Below are 18110 nucleotides of genomic sequence, written 5' to 3' on the forward strand. Positions count from 1 at the left end.
CCCATCCCAGCTCCACTTGACTCAGAACTCAGGGTTCCCAGGACAACGCCTGCTCCCTGAGGGCAGCATCAGGCCCAGCAGCGCTCCGTGATGGAGCAAGTCAGGAAAGATGAGGAACAGCCCACGTTTTTGAGGAATGGAATGGGCACTGGCAGTTTTTTCCAAGAAACTATGTTGTAATACAGGACAAAGAGACCCAACTGGCTAGACGCCCCAATCATGGTGACAACACGGTGTTGAAGTCAGAGGAGCAAGATGGGGCAGGAGAGAAACCAGGCCAAGATCGGGGCACCAGAAATGGTTAGGGTTGAGGGGTCCAGGGGTCAGAGGCCTGCGGGCTATCCCCTCCCAAGTCAAGAGCAAAGGACCTCATCCTGCACCTCCTAGAAGGAAGCAGGAGGCTGCTGGGCAGTGGCAGCAGCATTCGCACCAGAGCCCATCGGCTGGTAGGCCAGATGACTAGAAGGCAGCCAGCTGGGGGGCCCAGCGTGGACGGGGAGTCGACGGCACTGTGCTGCTTCGGCCACTCGTGGGCTGCCGCGTGCTGCCCTCCAAGTGTCCCTTCTCACTACCCACCTCCTCCTTCCCTACACCAGCCCTGCCCCTCTCGGGCCACCTGGTCACCCACCTTGTCTCAGCAGCCGGGCGGGAGCCCCTCACCTGCTCCCCCAGTGACAGCCAATGAAGCTGGCTGCCTGAACCAGGACCCAGCCGGAAGCTGCTCAGTGCTAATGTTTATTTATAAAGTTACATCCTAAAAACGTTTCTAATAAATAGTTTTAAACAAGATCTGTCCCGATGCGCCGTAAGGCCTTTCTCCGGGGCCAAGGAGACAGGGCGTGGAGGATTTCAGGGAGGCTCTGTTGGCTCAGCGGCGTGGAACGAAGGGGCCCACCCTGAGTTTTTCTTGCCCTTCCTGCAGCACCTGCCGGGACAGGGGCTCTTTGCCAGGACCCGCTCAGGCCCAGCCGCCGCGGCCCTGGCGTGTGGGCCACTGGGAGCCCCTCAGACCCCTGGTCACCAGAGCCGATACGCAGGGTCACCCGGTTAGGCTTTCATCACTGCCACGAAGGAGGCCTGTGGGAGGAGATGGCGAGGGCTGGCGGCACTGCCCTGGTTGGAGGGGTGAAGGCCCTCCCTCACGTCCTCCGGGGGCTGTCACTGCAGCCCCAGCTTCTGGGCCCCGAGAAGCTCTGCCTGGGGCTCTCAGGGGAAGAGACCAGGGCACCTCGTGTCCCAGGGCACAGCCCAGCCTTCAGGGTGGCCGCTGGGAGGAGCTAGGTGGGGGAATTAAGACCCAGGGCAGTAGGAGGCCCCAAAGCAGAGTGAGCTGGGCCCTCTCAGGCCCCATACGTACCTCCTTGAGAAGCTGCCCCAGCATCTCCTGGCTGTGAATGGAGCGCCTGTGGGAGAAGACACCGCTGTCACCCCTCTGGGTCCTCCCCGCGCACTTGGAGAGGCAGCCACGCTCCAGGCCCGTCTGCTCTCTAGACGGCGCACTCTCCTCCCACAGGCCTCTGGGCTCTGCCAGGACAGTGAGAGCTGGGGTGTGTGGGGCAGGCGGGAGAGAACCAGGGGCACTAAGATGCGGAGGACTACGGCCCCCCGACCGACACACACACACAGCCCCGGTGCCCCACCTGTCTATTCTGGTCTCCACGGTCACTGTGAAGGCCCCCTCTGTGTCCGGCTGGTAGGTGGAGGGCACGATCCAATAGGTCCCCTCGGACAGGTGGCAGAGCCGGCTGACCTCCTGGGCGTAGCAGTGCGGCACACAGCTCAGCAGAGGCTCCTGGAGCAGCCAGGAGGGCGCATCCTGGCCCCCGCCGTCCGCTGGGACCTGGGGGAGGCCCGGGCTCAGACCGGACGGCCTGCCCGTGGGCAGACCACATCGGCTGTGCCCGCCAGGACGGCGAAGGCAAGTCCCCTATCTCAGCCTTGGCCTCGCTCCCTTCCCAGGCAGCACCGCCCTGGGCTGGGAGCAGCCCGGTGCAGTCTGCTTGGACCCCGTCGCACATGCCAGGCCCCCGAAGCTGGACTCGCCGCTCACCGGGCCCCCACCACCCGAGGGCCCCAGCCTGGGGATCAGCAGAAGAAGGCCCGCCCTCACGTCCTCCGGGGGCTGTCACTGCAGCCCCAGCTTCTGGGCCCCGAGAAGCTCTGCCTGGGGCTCTCAGGGGAAGAGACCAGGGCACCTCGTGTCTCAGGGCACAGCCCAGCCTTCAGGGGGGCCGCTGGGAGGAGCTAGGAGGGGGAATTAAGACTCAGGGCCCCCAGGCCCCCACTGCACAAGCCCCTGCCCTGGGACTCATCTCTTTGGCCCTGGCACCGGCACTTTTTCGAAGCGCCGGGGGGGTGCCCCAGGGGTGGCCTGCGGTGGAGCGAGGCTCCAGAGTGCGTCCTCAGCCGTTGGGATCCTGAGGGCACAGAACCTTCCCAGAGGAGAGCCGAACCTCCCCTCCCCCACGTCGTCTGTACCGCAGGCTAAGCGTGCCCAGCCCCAGGACGGGCCCCTGATGGCACAGCTCCGGGCCATCCTCCAGCCCATGCCCTCCTCGGGCACCTGCTACTGCCCAAGCCCATCTTGAAGCGGGGTCCCCGGGAGGAGCAGGGGAGCCACACTGTCACCATGGGATCTGGGTTTGCGACCTCGGACCTCTGGCACTTCACCCCCCGCTTCCTCCAGCTACATGTGCGCTGGGTGCATCCTGCTCACGTGCCAGCAGGGGAAGAGCAGACTGAGGCCGGGGAAGGCGCTCGGGGTGGCGTTTGTGACTCCCTGGTGCTCGCCTGGCCTCCACTGTCTCCTGCCACCCGTAGGTAGAGCTTCAGGCCCACGTGAGCCCGGGGGGCAGCCTCTCCTCTGCGGGGACAACCGGCACACTCCTCCGAGCTCCCGAAGGCCGCCCCCCACTCCTACTGCCTGGGACTCGGCCCCGCACCTCGGCCTCGCTCTCAGCTCCTACCCCCAGCTCTGTCTTCTCTTTCTGATCTGAAGACCCTCACTCGGTGGCGCAACCGTCCATCGCGTCTCAGCAGGCGTGGGCCTCCCCTCCGTCCCTTTCCTGCTGGTCCCCAGAGCCCAGGCCCTCGCTGGTTCCAGACTCAGGCATGGGATTTGGGGTGGGAAGGATTCACGCGGCTTCAGGGGGCTCCTGCTGGACAATGGCACCCTCTGCGCCTTGGCGGGCCTCCCGGCTGGAGGTGCAGTGCTGGGGGCAGCTTAGGACACAAGTGTCCAGCTCTTCTGAGCCCGGGCGAGTGGACGAGGGGCTGCTTGAGCTGAGCTGTGACCCCCAGTGAGCTATGGACTTTAGGAAACCTAGAAATGAGTCTTGCGTGTGACTGGATGACGTGGACAGACCCTGGGGGGCCTCTCTCCCCGACCCTGGCTCACCCCACCCGGACGCCCGGGAGCAGGGGCGCCCACCTGGAAGATGTGGAAGCCGATGGGGAGGCCCTCGTGGTCACGGCAGTGCTGGCGCAGGGTGATGCGGACGCAGCGGGGGCCTGCGCCCTCCGGCACCAAGAGGGGGAAGCGGGGGTTGGTGGGGTAGGAGGCAAAGTTCCGGCTGCCCCCCGCCGTCCGGCCGACTCTCCAGGAGCCCCGCAGCCTCACGGTCTCCCACTCGCCCACGGGCAGGGCCTCCCGGGGGGCAGTGCTCTGGGCTGCCGGCTGGATGGCGCTGCCGGGGAGACAAGCACAGGAGGCGGCCGTGGCGCGAACGCACGCGGCCCTGCCCCAGTCCCTGGCCCGCCCGCCGCCCTCACCTGAGGGAGACTCTCCCACTGGAGAAGACCCGGAGCAGGAACCGCCCTGGCATGTCCTTCAGGAAGGTGCTGGGCACGGCCAGGTAGTAGCCCGGAGCGAGCTCACAGCGCAGGTGGACCTCGCGGTCGTACGCGTGGCACGCGGTGCCCGCCACAGGGGGCACGGACAGGGCCCTGGGCAGGCTGACCCGCCGCTTCTCCACCTGCAGGGGAGGCCCGCGTGCACCCGTCACAGAAGGGCCCCCCTCGAAGCACCCAGGCCTACAGGTCCCCCCAACCCCGGTGAACCCAGGGCTTCCCCTCAGCCCTGGGGTCAGCGGCTCCGTCCCACACGGGAGCCTGCAAGTCCTCCTGCTCTGGGAGGAAACAGACAAATCCAGACACGGCTGCGCCTGCAAAGGCAGATGGCTGATGCAACCTGGGGACGGCCAAGCAAACGGCTTGCCAGCAGTTTCTGCACGAGGAAAGCAACGCCAGGCAGGCCGTGGCCGCACAGGGACCGGCAACAGTGCGATGTGAGTTGTCAGACCCCGTCAAGACACACAGGGTTAAGAACCAAGCGACTGGGCAAGCCAACAGGCAGCGCGGTCCTCTGTCGGCCACCCTCCTGTCCCCTCAGTCTCCATCAGGAGCCACAGACCTACCCTCAGACAACCTACGAGAGCACAACAGCCCCACCCCCGTCTTGTAGGGAGGGGACCGAGGGAGGTCCCGGGCTGCCCCCGGCAGCTCTCCTGACACCTCTGCCAATAGCTTGCCTTTGGTCAAAGGGCACACCCTGGGCCAGGCGGAGGGAGGCGAGTCCTTTGGACTCAGATCTGAGCGGGGTCTGTGGGAGGACAGCCGGCGGGGGCGAGGGGCACGTCGGGGGCTCCCGGGGCTCAGGCCGCCTCACCCCTGTGCCTGCATCCCACAGAGCGGGGTGCCAGGCCCGGGGGGGTTACCTTCCAGATGTGCAGGCCCACGGCCTGGTAGTCCCTGCCTGGGTGGCCCGCCGTGCGCAGCTGTGGTCTCTGCAGGACGGCCATGTATACCTCGCTGGGTTCGCAGACCCGCAGCCAGAACTTGGGGTTGCTGGGGAAGCCACTGTTGTTCCGGCAGCCTCCCGCCGACTGGCCCTTGACCCAGGCCCCGGGCAGCTCCTGAGTGTGGCACAGCGCCCTTCCTGGGTGGGGACCCCCACGTCAGCCGCAGGGACAGGGTCCCCCTCACGCCCCCTGCACTAGCAGGGGCCCCCCACCCTGCCACCTGTCCCCTCAGGGCAGGTGGGGATGCGACCATCGCTCCGCCCTGAAGAGAAGCCAAGGGGCAAGAGGGGTGCCCAGGCGCCCCGCGGTGGGACGCGGTGTCTGCTCACCCCGACTTCAGAGGCCAGTCCGTCCGGGCCACTGCGGCCCCACGAGGGCTCCCCCGGGGCGCAGGCCTCCCCTACCTGAGTGGAGGCTCTGCAGGTGGCCAGCCTCCGTGACAGGGAAGCCGATGGTGAGCTCGTCGAACTCCCGCAGGAACTCGTCCTCCTCCACCCAGAACTCCCCGTCCTGGAGCTGCGACAGCAACTCAGACTGGACCACCGACTCCACCTGGCTCCACCCTTCACCCCTGGAAGGAACCTCCCTTCAGCCGAGGCCTCCCGCCTGAGAGCCACAGCAGCGCCCAAGCAGCAGGGCGGGAGGCGCCCCTGCCGGGCTGAGTGGATGACAGGGCGGCGTGGGGTGCTGGTCCCGCTCTGCGACCCTGGGCCGGGTAAGGGGAGCGGTCCCGGGCCAGGTCTCCAAGCTGAGCTGAGGACTGGGCGCGGGCGTTCTGTGGGTCTCTGTCACCCGCAGCCCAGCAGGGCACCCGCCAGTCCGTGGGTGCCCTCAGGACAGGCCCCGACCGCCCCGGGTCGCCTGGGTCGCAGGGCCCAGCGCTAAGCCGGCCTCAACAGGCCATCTGGGGCTGAGCACAGAGCACGGTGGCCCACGAGCAGGAGAGCAACCAAACCCTGTCCTGACCACGGCCCGGCCTCGGACACCAGGCGCGCATGCCGTCAAGGCGGCTCTGGGCTGCCCCTCGGGCCCCACACCCCTCCCCCCGCAAGACCAGCACGATGACCCAGAGTGCACCCTCGCCCGCACTCACCCCTCTCTCCAGGGCCCCTGCCAACACCGCCGGCCCCAGGGGTTCTGAATCCGCAGCAGCAGGATGCTCTGACCAGCCTGACCCTGGAGCTCTTGCAGGTCCGAGACAATGAAAGCGTGAAACTCCCCCAGCGCCCTGGTACCTGGGTGAGGAACAGCCAGGAAGTCCTCAAACCGAGCAGACGCACAGGTCCGCCTCCTTCCGTGGGACGCCCCAGCCCACCCAACTGCGGCTGCACAGGCACCCGGGTCCCCGCGGGCCACCAGGGGCTCCTTTCCTGACCGCTGCAGACAAGTCGGCTCACGAGTGGCCTTATGCAGCGTGAGTCACAGTGAAGGACCTGGGTTTAGACTCTGGCTCGGCTGCCACCAGGCCTGACAAGTCATTCCCTTCTCTGGGCCTCGGTCCTCGCTGATGATGAGGGAGGTTCTCAAAAGGGCTGCTCCCAGCACTGTCACGGGCGGGTCTGTGACGCCAGAAACTAGAGAAACCTCTTCTCGGCGAGGCCTGCTAAGGTGTCAGGTAGTGTCTGAGCAGAAACCGGTGGGGAAGGCTGGAGGCCAGCGGGAGACCCTCCACCCGGCCAGAGGCCTTGGGACAGACAGGCGCAGAAGTGGAGGGGCCAAGCAGAGACTGGTGGGAGGGCGGGTGGTGGTCCAGACCACCCTGGAGCTGCCACTCTGGGGGTCCCGCCCACGTCCCCAGTCCCCTGCCACTTCGGTGGGCTCCAGCTGCTCTCCCTCTTTGCCTGGGGGTTCCCCCAAAGCCTGAAGTGCCTAGAATTAGCCTTACCCCACCCTGGGGGCAGCTGATACTATACAGGCCACCCTCTGAGGCAGTGTCTCGCACAGCGTCCCAGCACAGCACTCTGTGGGCTCCCCTCACCCCCAAAGTGTGCTTCCCCAACCCCATCCTGAGGCCTGCAGGTGGGCAAACCAGACCGGGGATGTGCTAACCCTCACGCACGTGCCGGGCAGCGTAACAGTCAACACATGGCAGTTTATTTTGATGTTCTTATTCTTCGGACAAAAATCCCATTAGGAAAATAATCCTAGATATGAAAACAATTATGCATAAAGATGTCCACTGCGATGTTATTTATAATAGCATAAAATGGGAAAGACCTTCGATACCCAACATCAAGGGAAGGGTTAAGAAGAGCGCAGCAGATACACTAATAACATAAAACATTGACAAAGTTTACGCAGCGAATGGTATATAATATAGAATACAAAACATACACATCTTTTGAAAAAAAAAACTGAGAAAGGGGACTAAAAAGTCAAAAGTAGTCAAGTCTGAGTGATTTCTTTCTTTCAACGGATTTCTTTCAATGAGCAGATATATTACTAAAGTGAAAACCTGAGTGTCGATTTTGCCAGGTTACCAGCTGGGCCAGAGATGGTGCCACCACCTGGTTCCCAGTGACCCCAATAGAGGCTCCCGTCTCCCCATAGGGGTAAGCCCTGGTCAAGGGAAAAGGGGACACTTCCCTCCAGAGAAGGACGGTCAGTAGGGAAGGTCACACACTCAGACACCAGTTCCAAAGGTCCTGCTTTCCACTGAGCCCATATAGGACCACAGTAACAAGCTCCGTACAGGAGGAGAGGGCTCAGGTGTGCAGGCCCGCCAGGCCGCTGCCCGCTCCCGCCCTACCTGTTCTGGGGCTGAGCACCGAGCAGCTCAGCAGACAGCGGTCCTTCAGGCCGAGCAGCTGCCGACAAGTCCTACGTTCCGCGCCCCTGGGCCTGTCCTGCTGGCCGCTGGTTCCTGCCATGTCCTTCAGGTTCCACCTTTCGGCCAGGCCACCAGTGAGGTCCACCAGGGCGTCAGCCACCTGTCCCGCCCACAGGTGCTCATAGGACCCGTAGACCCTGGGGAGACAGCCAGGAGGGCGTGAGGCTCCGGCACCAGGCCCCCTGCCCCTCTCCTGTCCCCTGTGGTCTGCCTTCTACCCACCTCAATCGCCTCTCTTTCCTCCCCTCTTTCGTTCCCACCCTGTCCTCACCAAGTCCAGACACAAGCTCGCCTCCAAGGCCATAAGGGACAGCACCCCGCAGTGCCCTGTGGCCTCTGCCCCTGTGGGGCACCAGCGGGAGGCGGGCACAGAGGCTGTGAGCTCCCACTCCTGCGTCTCTCATGATCAAGGGCCTCGGCCCCGCCAGCGGCAGCAGTGGAGGACCCCCTCCCACCGCGGAGGCCTGCCTACTGGCCCAGCGCCTTTCAGCGCGGCCATCAGCACACTCGGGAGGAAGTCCTTGGTCTCAGGACTACGATAAACGAGCATATAGTACCTCGGTGGCCTCATTCCTTCCCAGCAACCTGCACAGAGGCCGCCTGTCCCCAGTGGTGACACAGATAGACGGAGACATTTCTCTCGCTTGTGTTTGAGGAAAGAGAGAGGAAAACACACACCCTCTTTCTGGAGGTGAGGCCTTCATGCCCGACTTTGAAATGAGGGCAGGGAAAGAGGGAGTGGGCAGAGGGGAGAGCAAACCTCAGGCCAAGCCTCAGAGTTTCTGTCTCTGGGCGGGTCGCCCCACCCAGGACTGGCCACCAGGCCCTAGCTGCTGACAAGGACGCTGCAGCCCAGGGCGAGCAGATGTGCTTCCAGGGCCCCCAGCCCGCCTGGCCCGGCCCCTCCGCCCCCAGCATGCGTACTTGGCGTAGACCTTCTCCAGTAAGGGAAGCCAGAACACATCCTCCCTCTGGCACCGGGAGAAGCAGAGTCTCCCTGCAAGACAAGGCAGACGGTCATCTATGGTCACCTCCACCCAGCGTCCAAACTGCCAAACTCGACAGGTGAAGGAGCCGCGGTACGTCTGGTCGAGCCAGCTCGGCTGTCCCGGAGGAAAGACCTGCCGCGCGTGGGGAGAGGCAAAAGGAGATGGTGAGAGAAGCCACCACGCGGCGCGCTCCCAGCATCCCGAGCAGAGCGTGACCGTGCGGACCGGCACCCTCCCGTCACGCACAGGATTCCACCTCCCCCGACGCCTGGCTGGCAGTGCTTGTGCAAAAGCCGCTCACTGGACAGAAGACTAATAGACCTTTCAATAAAAGATGCTAGGGCCACACTGAGCGAGCCGACTGTCTCCCAGAGGTCAAAGTTGACCATTATGTCCTAGTGTCCCCAATAAGCACGTGACCTGAATCCAAAACAAGTGTGACTTTTATAGGCCTGAGTGACCCAGTTCTCGACAGAGTGGCTGGTGGCAGGTCACCACAGGCACAGCGGCCCCCTGGCTGGAGCCTGGGACCTCAGAAACTCTGACAGTGCCTGGCCCGCTGTTCACTGCTGGGTTTGTGATTCTGGCCTGATGCTGAGAGACAGAACGGGCTCTGGACCCAGACGGCCTCGTTTGGGCCTGGCTCTGCCCCTTACTAGCTGGAAACATGACAGTGGTTTTAGTGCCCTCGTTTGTAAGAAAGGGTCAAAGCCAGCAAGGCCTGTGAGAATGAAAGCGAGCAACTGGGGTGGGCTTAGCACAGGGCCTGGGACATGGGAGCAGCTCGGAAAGGGGTCACCACCGTCAACACTGTTGCCTGTATTGGTGACACTTAGCGAGGCCGTGAGGGCTCCTGGGGAAGGAGTCTGACAGGCCTTCTATAACTGTGGTACCAGCTTAGCGTCGGAAACAGTTTTAATCACCTTTAGCCAATTTATATTCAAAACCTGTTAAAAAAAAAAGCAACCGCAACTAGCTAGGAAGCTTACTCCAAAGCAGCATAGGACTTCTCAGCCAACCCTTTCCTACCCTGGGCTGGCATGTTTGTCTTTTTATTCCAAATGCCTGCCTGACCCAGGGCTCAGGAGATGGCAGAGCAGGGCAGAAAGCATCCCTGCTGGCCCCTGCGGGAGGGGGTCACTGCGTCTGCGCCTCGGAGCCCCCGAGGGCCGAGCCCCACAGAGCAAGAGCTTGGCTGCCTCCTGCTTCCTTCCAATGCGGGCAGACAGGAAGCAAGGGTCGGAGAAGAAGCCGCACTGTGGCAAACACCTGGTCCAGGAGGTGCTGGCTCTTCTGCAGGGCGGCGCAGGCGCACAGGAACCAGCAGTCCCCTAGCAGCCCTTGCTTCACCTGTCCTTCCTGAGCGCGATCTGCAAACAGCTGGGGCGTGGCGCAGATTTCCTGAAATAAAGAAAATCGTCCAGAATTACTTCATGCCTGTGGCTAGCTTTAAGACTAAGAACACAGGATCTATGTGAGAGGGGCTGGGGAGGAGCTTTTCTGGTCATCCACATTGCCTAAGAGTGGACGGGAAGCAGCTGGCTTCTTGCAGCCAGTATCCGTCAGCCCCTCCTGGCTTCAGATCATCGCATCCAACTTAGATTCTGGGGTCCCTGTCTCTGTCCACCTTCCTTAATTGGCAAAACTCCCAACTCTGGATGAATCCTACCCCGCCCTTCATAAAACAGTGCAATGTTGGTCTAGAAAACAGTTTCACTTTAAATTCATAAAGGCAAGTCTCAAGTGGGTCCTCTATACTGTTTCTCTAAAAGGCTCAATTTTCTACACCCTAGACTAGTTTACCCCTTCTCCTTCCTCCTTCTCTTCTCAAAACACCCTCGTCCCTCAGAGCGGATGGCCTCACCTGACGCTCCATCAGACCCCCCGACCCGACCCCGTTCCTGCCCTCAGTATCTGATCGCTCCCGCGATCCCCGCCTCCTTCCTTCTCTGCAGGCAGGATCCCACCAGCGTAAGGCACGGGAGAGGACGTCTCCTCTTCTCTAAGATGCTGTCCCTGGGCACTATTTCCCCTCTAGGCCCCTCATTGACCGACTTCTCAAAAGAGCTGCTGCCCTACTTCCTCCCTCCGGCTTCTTGCCACATCTCATTGCTTCGGAGCCAGCCATGCCCCCAAAACCGCTTTCATGAATGTCACCTCCGTGTCGTCACCTCCAACGGCCATCCTCTGTCCTTGTCTTTCCCAACACTCGGCAGCATCAGAGCAGTGGCTGCCCCCGCCCCCAGCAGTCCCCTCCTGGCTTCCATGATTCCAGGGGCTTCTGGCTGTCCTTTCCCCTCACTGCCTGCCACTTCTCAAGTCTACCTGTCAAGGCACCTGCGGTTCCTCAAGGCTCGGTTCCAAGCTGCCTCTTCTTCTCTGCCCGTACTTTCTCCTGAGGTACCCTTCCAGACCCTGGACAGTGAGCCACCTGTTACAGTCCCAGCTCCCAGGGGAGCATCTATAGCCCAGGTCTTCCTGAGCTCCCGACTCTCATATCCACTTGCCTACTGTCAGCTCCGCTTGAACCTGTGAGAGCAAAACCCAAGCCTACATTTCCACCCCTAGCTCTCCCCCACGTCCCAGTTTCCCCAGCACATCAGCCGGGACCATCATCCCCCCAGGTGCTCAGGCTAGAAATCTAGAAGTCATTCTTGGTCGCTCTTTCATCCTCACTATCTACTGCCAATCGGTCACTAAGACCTATCAATCCCCCCTCCAAAATCTCTCTCAAATCCATCCACTCCAAAGCCCCATCCCAACGGCTGTCACACTAATCTGAGCTCCTTCATCTTTCTCCAGGACCACTGCAATGGCCACCTGCATTCTTGCCCCAACAATCCATTTCACACCTGGCAGTAAGAGTGAGCTTCTTAAAACATAAATCAAATCGAATCACTCCTCTACTAAAAACATTCTAATGGCCTCCCATTGTCCCTAAAATCCACCCCCCACACACACTTTTTTTTTAACCCAAATTCTACCGGCATGGCCGATCAGGCTCTTTGGCCCTTGGCACCTCCATGCCCAACAGGCCCCCTCAGTGTTGCCCACGGAAAGCACCTCAACAGCCAGAGCCAGGTCTGGCCTTCTTCCAGGGCTGGTGCACGCAGATGTCCCCACTAAGACTGCATACACTCAGGGAGAGACTGTTCCTTGGACAGTCTTATTCAGCTGATACACCGTTTCTAAAGATATCAGCATAGCACTAGGCCAGAGCATCCCTCTAAACTGCCACCTTAAAATAATTACACCTGAAAGTTCAAGTGCACGAGGTCCAAGACAGGAACGTGCAGAGCAAAACGGCTTTGCTTTGTAGGCTCAGCCTGGCCCTTCCAGAACACCATGAGAAACAGAACGAGACCGCTTGTGGCCAGAAGAGCCATGCAGACTAGAAGCTCTTCAAAGCAGACGCAAGTGGGGCTGAGTTTGCGTCTGTTAAAACGCCCCTCTCGCTGTGCCTTGAATCTCCTATTGAAGGGAGCTCTCGCAGGTAGGGGCCGTAAGCTCGGGTCCAGCACACCCCGAGTGGGCTGGGGAGGGGGCCTGGGAGCCCACTCAGGAGGACAGCGGCGGTAGACCCTGCCGACCGCCGTGCACCCAGCCCCGGCTAACCCCGGCCGCCGCGCTCGCACCCCTGCAGGAAGGAACGCCTGGAGGCCTGGCGCGAGACCCGTGAGACCCGCGCGCCCCCCTGCCCCACCTGGGGCCGCCTCCACGTGATTTCCTCCCGGAACTGGGCCAGCGGCGTGGAGAAGCTGGAGAAGAGTGAGGAGTCCGAGGCCGGGAAGGCAGCGTCCCGGAAGAGCTCCCTGGCCGGCACCCGCATCTTGGGCACCCCGAGCTCCCATCTGCTGCCGGCGCCCCGGTGCCGAGCGCAGCCGAGGGGGCGCGCAGCCCCGGAGGGAGCGCGAACCTGCCGCGGCCCCGCCTGCCTCGCGCCTCCCCCGTCCGGCCCGGCCCCCCAGCCCCGCTGGACCCACAGTACCACCCGGCCCCGGTGCCCGCCCGCTCCGTCGCCCCGGTAACCGTCGATCTAGGCTGCAGCCAACCAGGCGCGTAGCCCCTGATCACATGACAGAACGGCCCAATCCCACTTGAGCGTTGGGAAGTCCGCGCCAGATTCCCAGCCCCTCAGGGGGCGTGGCTCTCGAGCTAGGCTCCAGCAAAGCTGGTTAGCCGCCTTGGCTGCACTTCTCTTTCCACGGCCGGGGGGCTCGGGGGTATCTCAGCCGAGACTCACACCTGGGAGGCCGGCAGAGTCTTGTCCTCGGGCCGGTGTGGTTCGGGTCGGGGCGTCGGGACTACCTCCTGAGGCTGAAGGGACCAGAGAGGCAGTCTCGGCCGAGGTCGGGCCACGAACTACAGGTCCCAGCATGCCGCGCTGCCTCCAGAATGCACTTCTTCCGGCGGGGGCGGTGGGTCCGGCCACCTGGTGTCGGGAGAGCCAATGAGAGACGCGGGAAGGGGAGCCGTGGGCCGTCAGGGACCGTGTGGTGTTCGCCACTGTTGTGGTTGTGTGCTGGGGTCCTGGGGAATGTTACGGCCCCGGAAGGGCCTTCCCAGGCCTGGGAGGCTGCCTCAGGGCAGGCTGGGATCAGACGCGCTAGATCCTGAGCCGGGCAGGCGATGAGGGTGGAGCATCCTCCTGGTCCCCAGATGGCCGGGCATCTGGTCCTGGTGGGCTGGACGGTGGCCCTCTGGTGTTGCGGTTATAGCTCATGGCCGCTCAGTGCTGCGGGTTGGTGAGGGCAGTGACTTAAGGATCTGCTCAAGGATTCACCTTTGCTGCAGGAACCTGCCCTTCCCCGTCCCCATTCCCAGGAAGGCAGGCAGGCAGCCAGCCAGAGGCTTATTCTCTTGACTGCCTCTCCAAGCCTGCTTCACTGTGGCTGGAGCCTTCACAGAGGGCCGCACAGGGGAGGAGATGGGGTGGGGTGGGGCACAATCCTTCTAGGACAGCTCTCTGATACCTGCTAGAGCTTCTCAGATTTTGTATCCCCAGGCCGCTTTTGCCCAGCCTCCCAGGTAGGAAGGGTGGTCAGATCGAAGCCCTTCTGCAATCCGATCCAAACAGTCCCTACTGATGAGGAGAAACGGAGCCTGGTCCAAGAGCCCCCGCCCCGACCTTCTTGCTCCAGAGCCCCCGGTTGCTGCGGCAGCCGCGGCGGCTCCCTCTGGGGCCCGGCAAGGTCTGCACGAGTAGCAGCTGCTAGTGGTGGCACGGTACGGGCTATCTTGACCCCACCGGGCCCCAGACCCCCGGTCTGGAGGCCTAGGGTCCTCATCTCTGCTGAGCTTCTAGAGAAGGGAGTGACCTCATCGTCTGACATCTCTCTCTGGGATGCCCACTTCATGACCCTTCCCCCCCGTGGTGCTGACTCTCCCAGAAGATGTTTATGGCAGGCTGGAGGCTGCACCGTGGCTGGATGGAGTCAGGAATGGCCTGGGCTCTGCTTCATGTGCGTGTCCTGAAGGACTAAGACAAACTTCCCTGACCTGGGGTGTTGGGCGACTGGTCTGCTCCAGGTAACACACTGGGGTGGTGAGCAGCGGGCTGGGGCCAGCCCAGGATCTGGACTCGAAGTGGGGGCCTCTGCTGTGCCACTTACCCAGGCTTGCAAGCTCTGGAGAGCAGGCAGTTTCCTGTGGGCATGCCGGTGTCCAGAGCTGGGCCCATGCCCAGAGAAGGGGCCAGGAGACAGTTGGTGCTGGGTAGGCAGCAGCCCAGGTCTGCAGTGTTGCTTTGTGACCAACACTGAGATGGCATGAAGGCAGCTCTCCTGTCGGCCTGCGGGCACAGCTCCTCCTGGGCCACACTTACCCCTACAAGCCCTGTGGTGCAGAGATGACCCCTTGGCCAATTAGCAGTAGTCCCCTCTCCCTGCTGGGCCCACTCCCCAGCCCTGTGCAGAGTGGAGCCTCTGGCTTGTGGGTATCAGGAGGCGTTGGAAGCAGCCTGGGGTGGAAAAATGAGGAGGTGTTCTGGGGGCAGCTGGTGCACAACCCCAGTCTCCACAACCGCAGGTCCTGGGATGGGCAGTTATTTATAAAGTCTGATCTCAGGGCCCTCGCTGTAAGGCGGGAACACCAGCTCCATGTCATAGCGCTGTTTGACGGTTACAAGTGAGACATCGGGAGGCCCCGTGGAGCTGGAAGAAGGATTGGCCTCGGGCCCCTCAGGTTAGGAAGCTCTTGAGACATGTTCTCAGTTACACTGACACGTCTGAATTGCAAGGCAGTTTCAGGCCCACAGAACAGTGAAGGCCACGTGCCACCCCAGGCAGCCCGAGATTGACTCGTGTCCCGGGCCTGCGGGCAGTGGGATGCCTGTCTCTCTGAGCAAGCCCTTCTCTCCGGGACTCTCCTCCTGAGGGGACGGGACAGATGGGAGGTCCCCTACCTTAGCAAGGCCCTGGGCCCGTAGGACCAGCCTCCACCACGCACATCCCAGAGCTAACTCTGGCCTCTGAGCACTGAGAGACGGTGGGAGCACGGGTGTCCGCCCCAGCGGGGCCGGGAGGCATGCAGAGCAGTAGTCCAGGGCCCCCGAGCCAGGAGCACCCTGAAGTCACCTGAGCGAGAATCACCGGAAACCTGGCCCTGCTGGGCAGCTGTCCCAGCTGCTCTCTGGGCCCGTCTCCAACTGCAAAACCCACAGCGCAGAGGCCCTGGGGCGGGCTGAGGATTAAGTCAGAAACAAGGCTGGGCCTGGGCCGAGGGGCAGTCAGTGAGGGCCACAAATGTGGAGTTTCTCTGTGGGATGGTCTTAGCTGGGGTGGAGTGGGAGTGGGTCCTGGAAGCGTGGGTCTCTCCCCTGCCCGTCTAAAGGTTCCAGCTGAAGGAATCTCCCCAGGGAGGGCTGGAACAAAGCCATCTGTGTCTTTCCTGCAACCTGCAATCAGTTCAACAGAAGTGAGGAAGGTTCCGCCCCGAAGGGCTTGAAGGGTCAAATGCATTTGACAACAATGAGACGTGGAGTTTGTATGATCCTCACGCATCTCAGAGGTAGGTGTCACTGTCCCATTTTACGACAAAGAACCTGAACTTCAAAGGGAGGAGGTGGCAGCCCAGGACCCCACAGCCATATGTGGGACGGAGCCAGCATTCCGAGACCAGGCAGGCTTAGGTCGCTTTGCTTGCTGACAGAGGAATGGATTCTTTTGGGGGTGATGTTTTAGATTAAGTTTGGGGTTTTTTTAAACCTCATTGTTAAAAATAATACATGCTCCTTATAGGAATTTTCCCCCTTAACTACTGCTCCAAAATGGTCCTGTGTTCTTAAATTTTATTTTGAACACAATATAGGTAATTTCTTCCTTGACTTCAGTCCTCTGAGTTAACTGTATTTCCAAAGTGGGATATTTTCTGCACTGCGGGCATTGCATTCACTTCAGGTCCTGGAGTCTGTCCCTCTCTGCTTGCTCATGTGGTTTTTTTTTTTTAATTTACTTATTTATTTATTTATTTATGGCTGTGTTGGGTCTTCATTTCTGTGCGAGGGCTTTCTCCAGTTGTGGCAAGTGGGGGCCACTCTTCATCGCGGTGCGCAGGCCTCTCACTATTGCGGTCTCTCTTGTTGTGGAGCACAGGCTCCAGACGCGCAGGCTCAGCAGCTGTGGCTCACGGGCCTAGTTGCTCCGCGGCATGTGGGATCTTCCCAGACCAGGGCTCAAACCCGTGTCCCCTGCATTGGCAGGCAGACTCTTAACCACTGTGCCACCAGGGAAACCCGCTCATGCGTTTTTTAACAAGGGAGGTTTATCTGGGCCTGGGTGGGTGGGTGGTAGCGCTCTCAGCACCCTGCCCTGTGCCCATTAGAGCCCCTAGCAGATGCTGGGCTAGCCCTGTGGGCAGCCTTGGCACACCCCATGTTCAGGGTCCTTGCCCTGCTCTTGGCCTTCACCCTCCCAGGGTCTGGTCAGTGATTATTTAGAGAGAAAGTGAAGAAAAAAAAAAATACAAACCCTTAACAGCTGACATCAGATTGCTCTTGGTGACAGGACAGCCTGTTAGCGTATGTGGGTTAGGGAGGCTGCCTGGGGCGTGGCAGCCTCAGGTGGCCCAGCCCTGCCGGGGAGGTCTGATGGTGGGTAGAGGCGGGCAGTGGCTAAGGAAAGGAGGCTGGAGTCCCGGATGTGTTGAGAGCAAGGATGCCTTGATCACTCTGAGCTTCTTTGTGCGGCCCAGTCTTTCCCTGACCCCGGGTCTTGGGTGAATTCTACTGCTTCGCTTTTCCCGTGTACTTTCTCTTCGTGAGGCCCTTTGCTGATGATAGGAGCGCTCTTTGATGCTCCAATCCGTGAGCCCTGTCTTCATTATGACCATTCTTCTCGGGTTGCATTTTTTTTTATTTAAAAAGTTGTCCCGGGCTTCCCTGGTGGCGCAGTGGTTGAGAGTCCGCCTGCCGATGCAGGGGACACAGGTTCGTGTCCCGGTCCGGGAAGATCCCACGTGCCCCGGAGCGGCTGGGCCCGTGAGCCATGGCCGCTGAGCCTGCGCGTCCGGAGCCTGTGCTCCGCAATGGGAGAGGCCACAAAAGTGAGAGGCCCACGTACCGCAAAAAAAAAAAAAAAAAGTCCCTTTAAGAAACTTCCAAGGTCTCTGACTGGTTCTTTTTCCTGACTCCCGGTCATCTCACAGGTGCCTATTCCTGTCTTAGGGTTTAATTCAAACCACCCCCACCCCGCCATTGTGTGGCTGAGACGTTAGTTGTGTTCTGATTACTTTGTTAGCCCTGCTTCCCTGGAGGTCGGTTTGGGCCAGTGAGTGTTGGCCGTTGTGCACATGGTTGGTGCTCTCCTGGGTGGGTGCTTGACTGGGCCTTACCTTTACATCTGAAGTTCCACCCAAGGCATCTGGCCTGAGAGAGGGGGGCTTACCCCCAGTAAGTCCCAGTAAGAGTGGGGGAGGGGAGATAAATGCCCCCAAGGCAAGTCTGGACTGCACAGGACACGGCTTGAAGGACTCAAGATGCCCATACCTGGACTCCAGAGAGGCTCCAGGCAGCGTGGGGCTCTAAGCCCAAACCCTCACGCGTCAGCTCTCCACACACCACCTCTCCTCGCTGCCCCACCTTCCTTGGCCCCAGCAGATCCGATGCTCACGGCCACTCCCATCCCCATCCTGGACATCACCCACCTTGGCCCCATTCTCCTGCCTGACTGCTCCCCTCTCTGTCCCAAAAGTTCTGTCTCCCAGCACTGCCCGCAGCCCCTATGGTGGTCAGTACTGCCGGTGGCCGAAACTCCCCACCTCCATGCACGGGGCAGGAGTGGACAGACGGGGCGCGTGGCCCCAGCGCGTCTGACTGCTGGTGTGAGCCCCTTCACAGCCCCACCTCTGGCGAGGTGCTTTCGTCCATCAGCATGGGTCCTTGAGGAACAAGAGACAGGAAGCCCACACCCCCGCCTGGCCTGAAGCAGACACGAGGCACGAGTGAGAGAGAAAACTTTGTCATTTAAAACACTGGTATTTTAGGAACTTCCCTGG

The 18110-nt window shown here is 61.3% G+C and overlaps 1 protein-coding gene across 1 annotated transcript; it reads right to left on the minus strand.

Moving 5' to 3' along the window:
• Positions 1-714: 714 nt before the first annotated feature.
• CAPN10 (calpain 10) lies at positions 715-12566 on the minus strand. Its single transcript, XM_082630164.1, has 12 exons — positions 12322-12566; positions 9888-10019; positions 8554-8750; positions 7549-7766; positions 5893-6034; positions 5204-5370; positions 4716-4936; positions 3772-3974; positions 3431-3686; positions 1641-1840; positions 1358-1403; positions 715-1077 (listed from the first exon to the last, which is right to left on the minus strand). The coding sequence occupies exons 1-12, from the start codon at positions 12445-12447 to the stop codon at positions 1048-1050; spliced, it is 1938 nt and encodes a 645-aa protein (XP_082486290.1). The 5' UTR covers positions 12448-12566; the 3' UTR covers positions 715-1047.
• Positions 12567-18110: the final 5544 nt, after the last annotated feature.

This window comes from Mesoplodon mirus (genome assembly GCF_964341445.2).
Source record: "Mesoplodon mirus genome assembly, chromosome: 8".
Lineage (NCBI taxonomy): Eukaryota > Metazoa > Chordata > Mammalia > Artiodactyla > Ziphiidae > Mesoplodon > Mesoplodon mirus.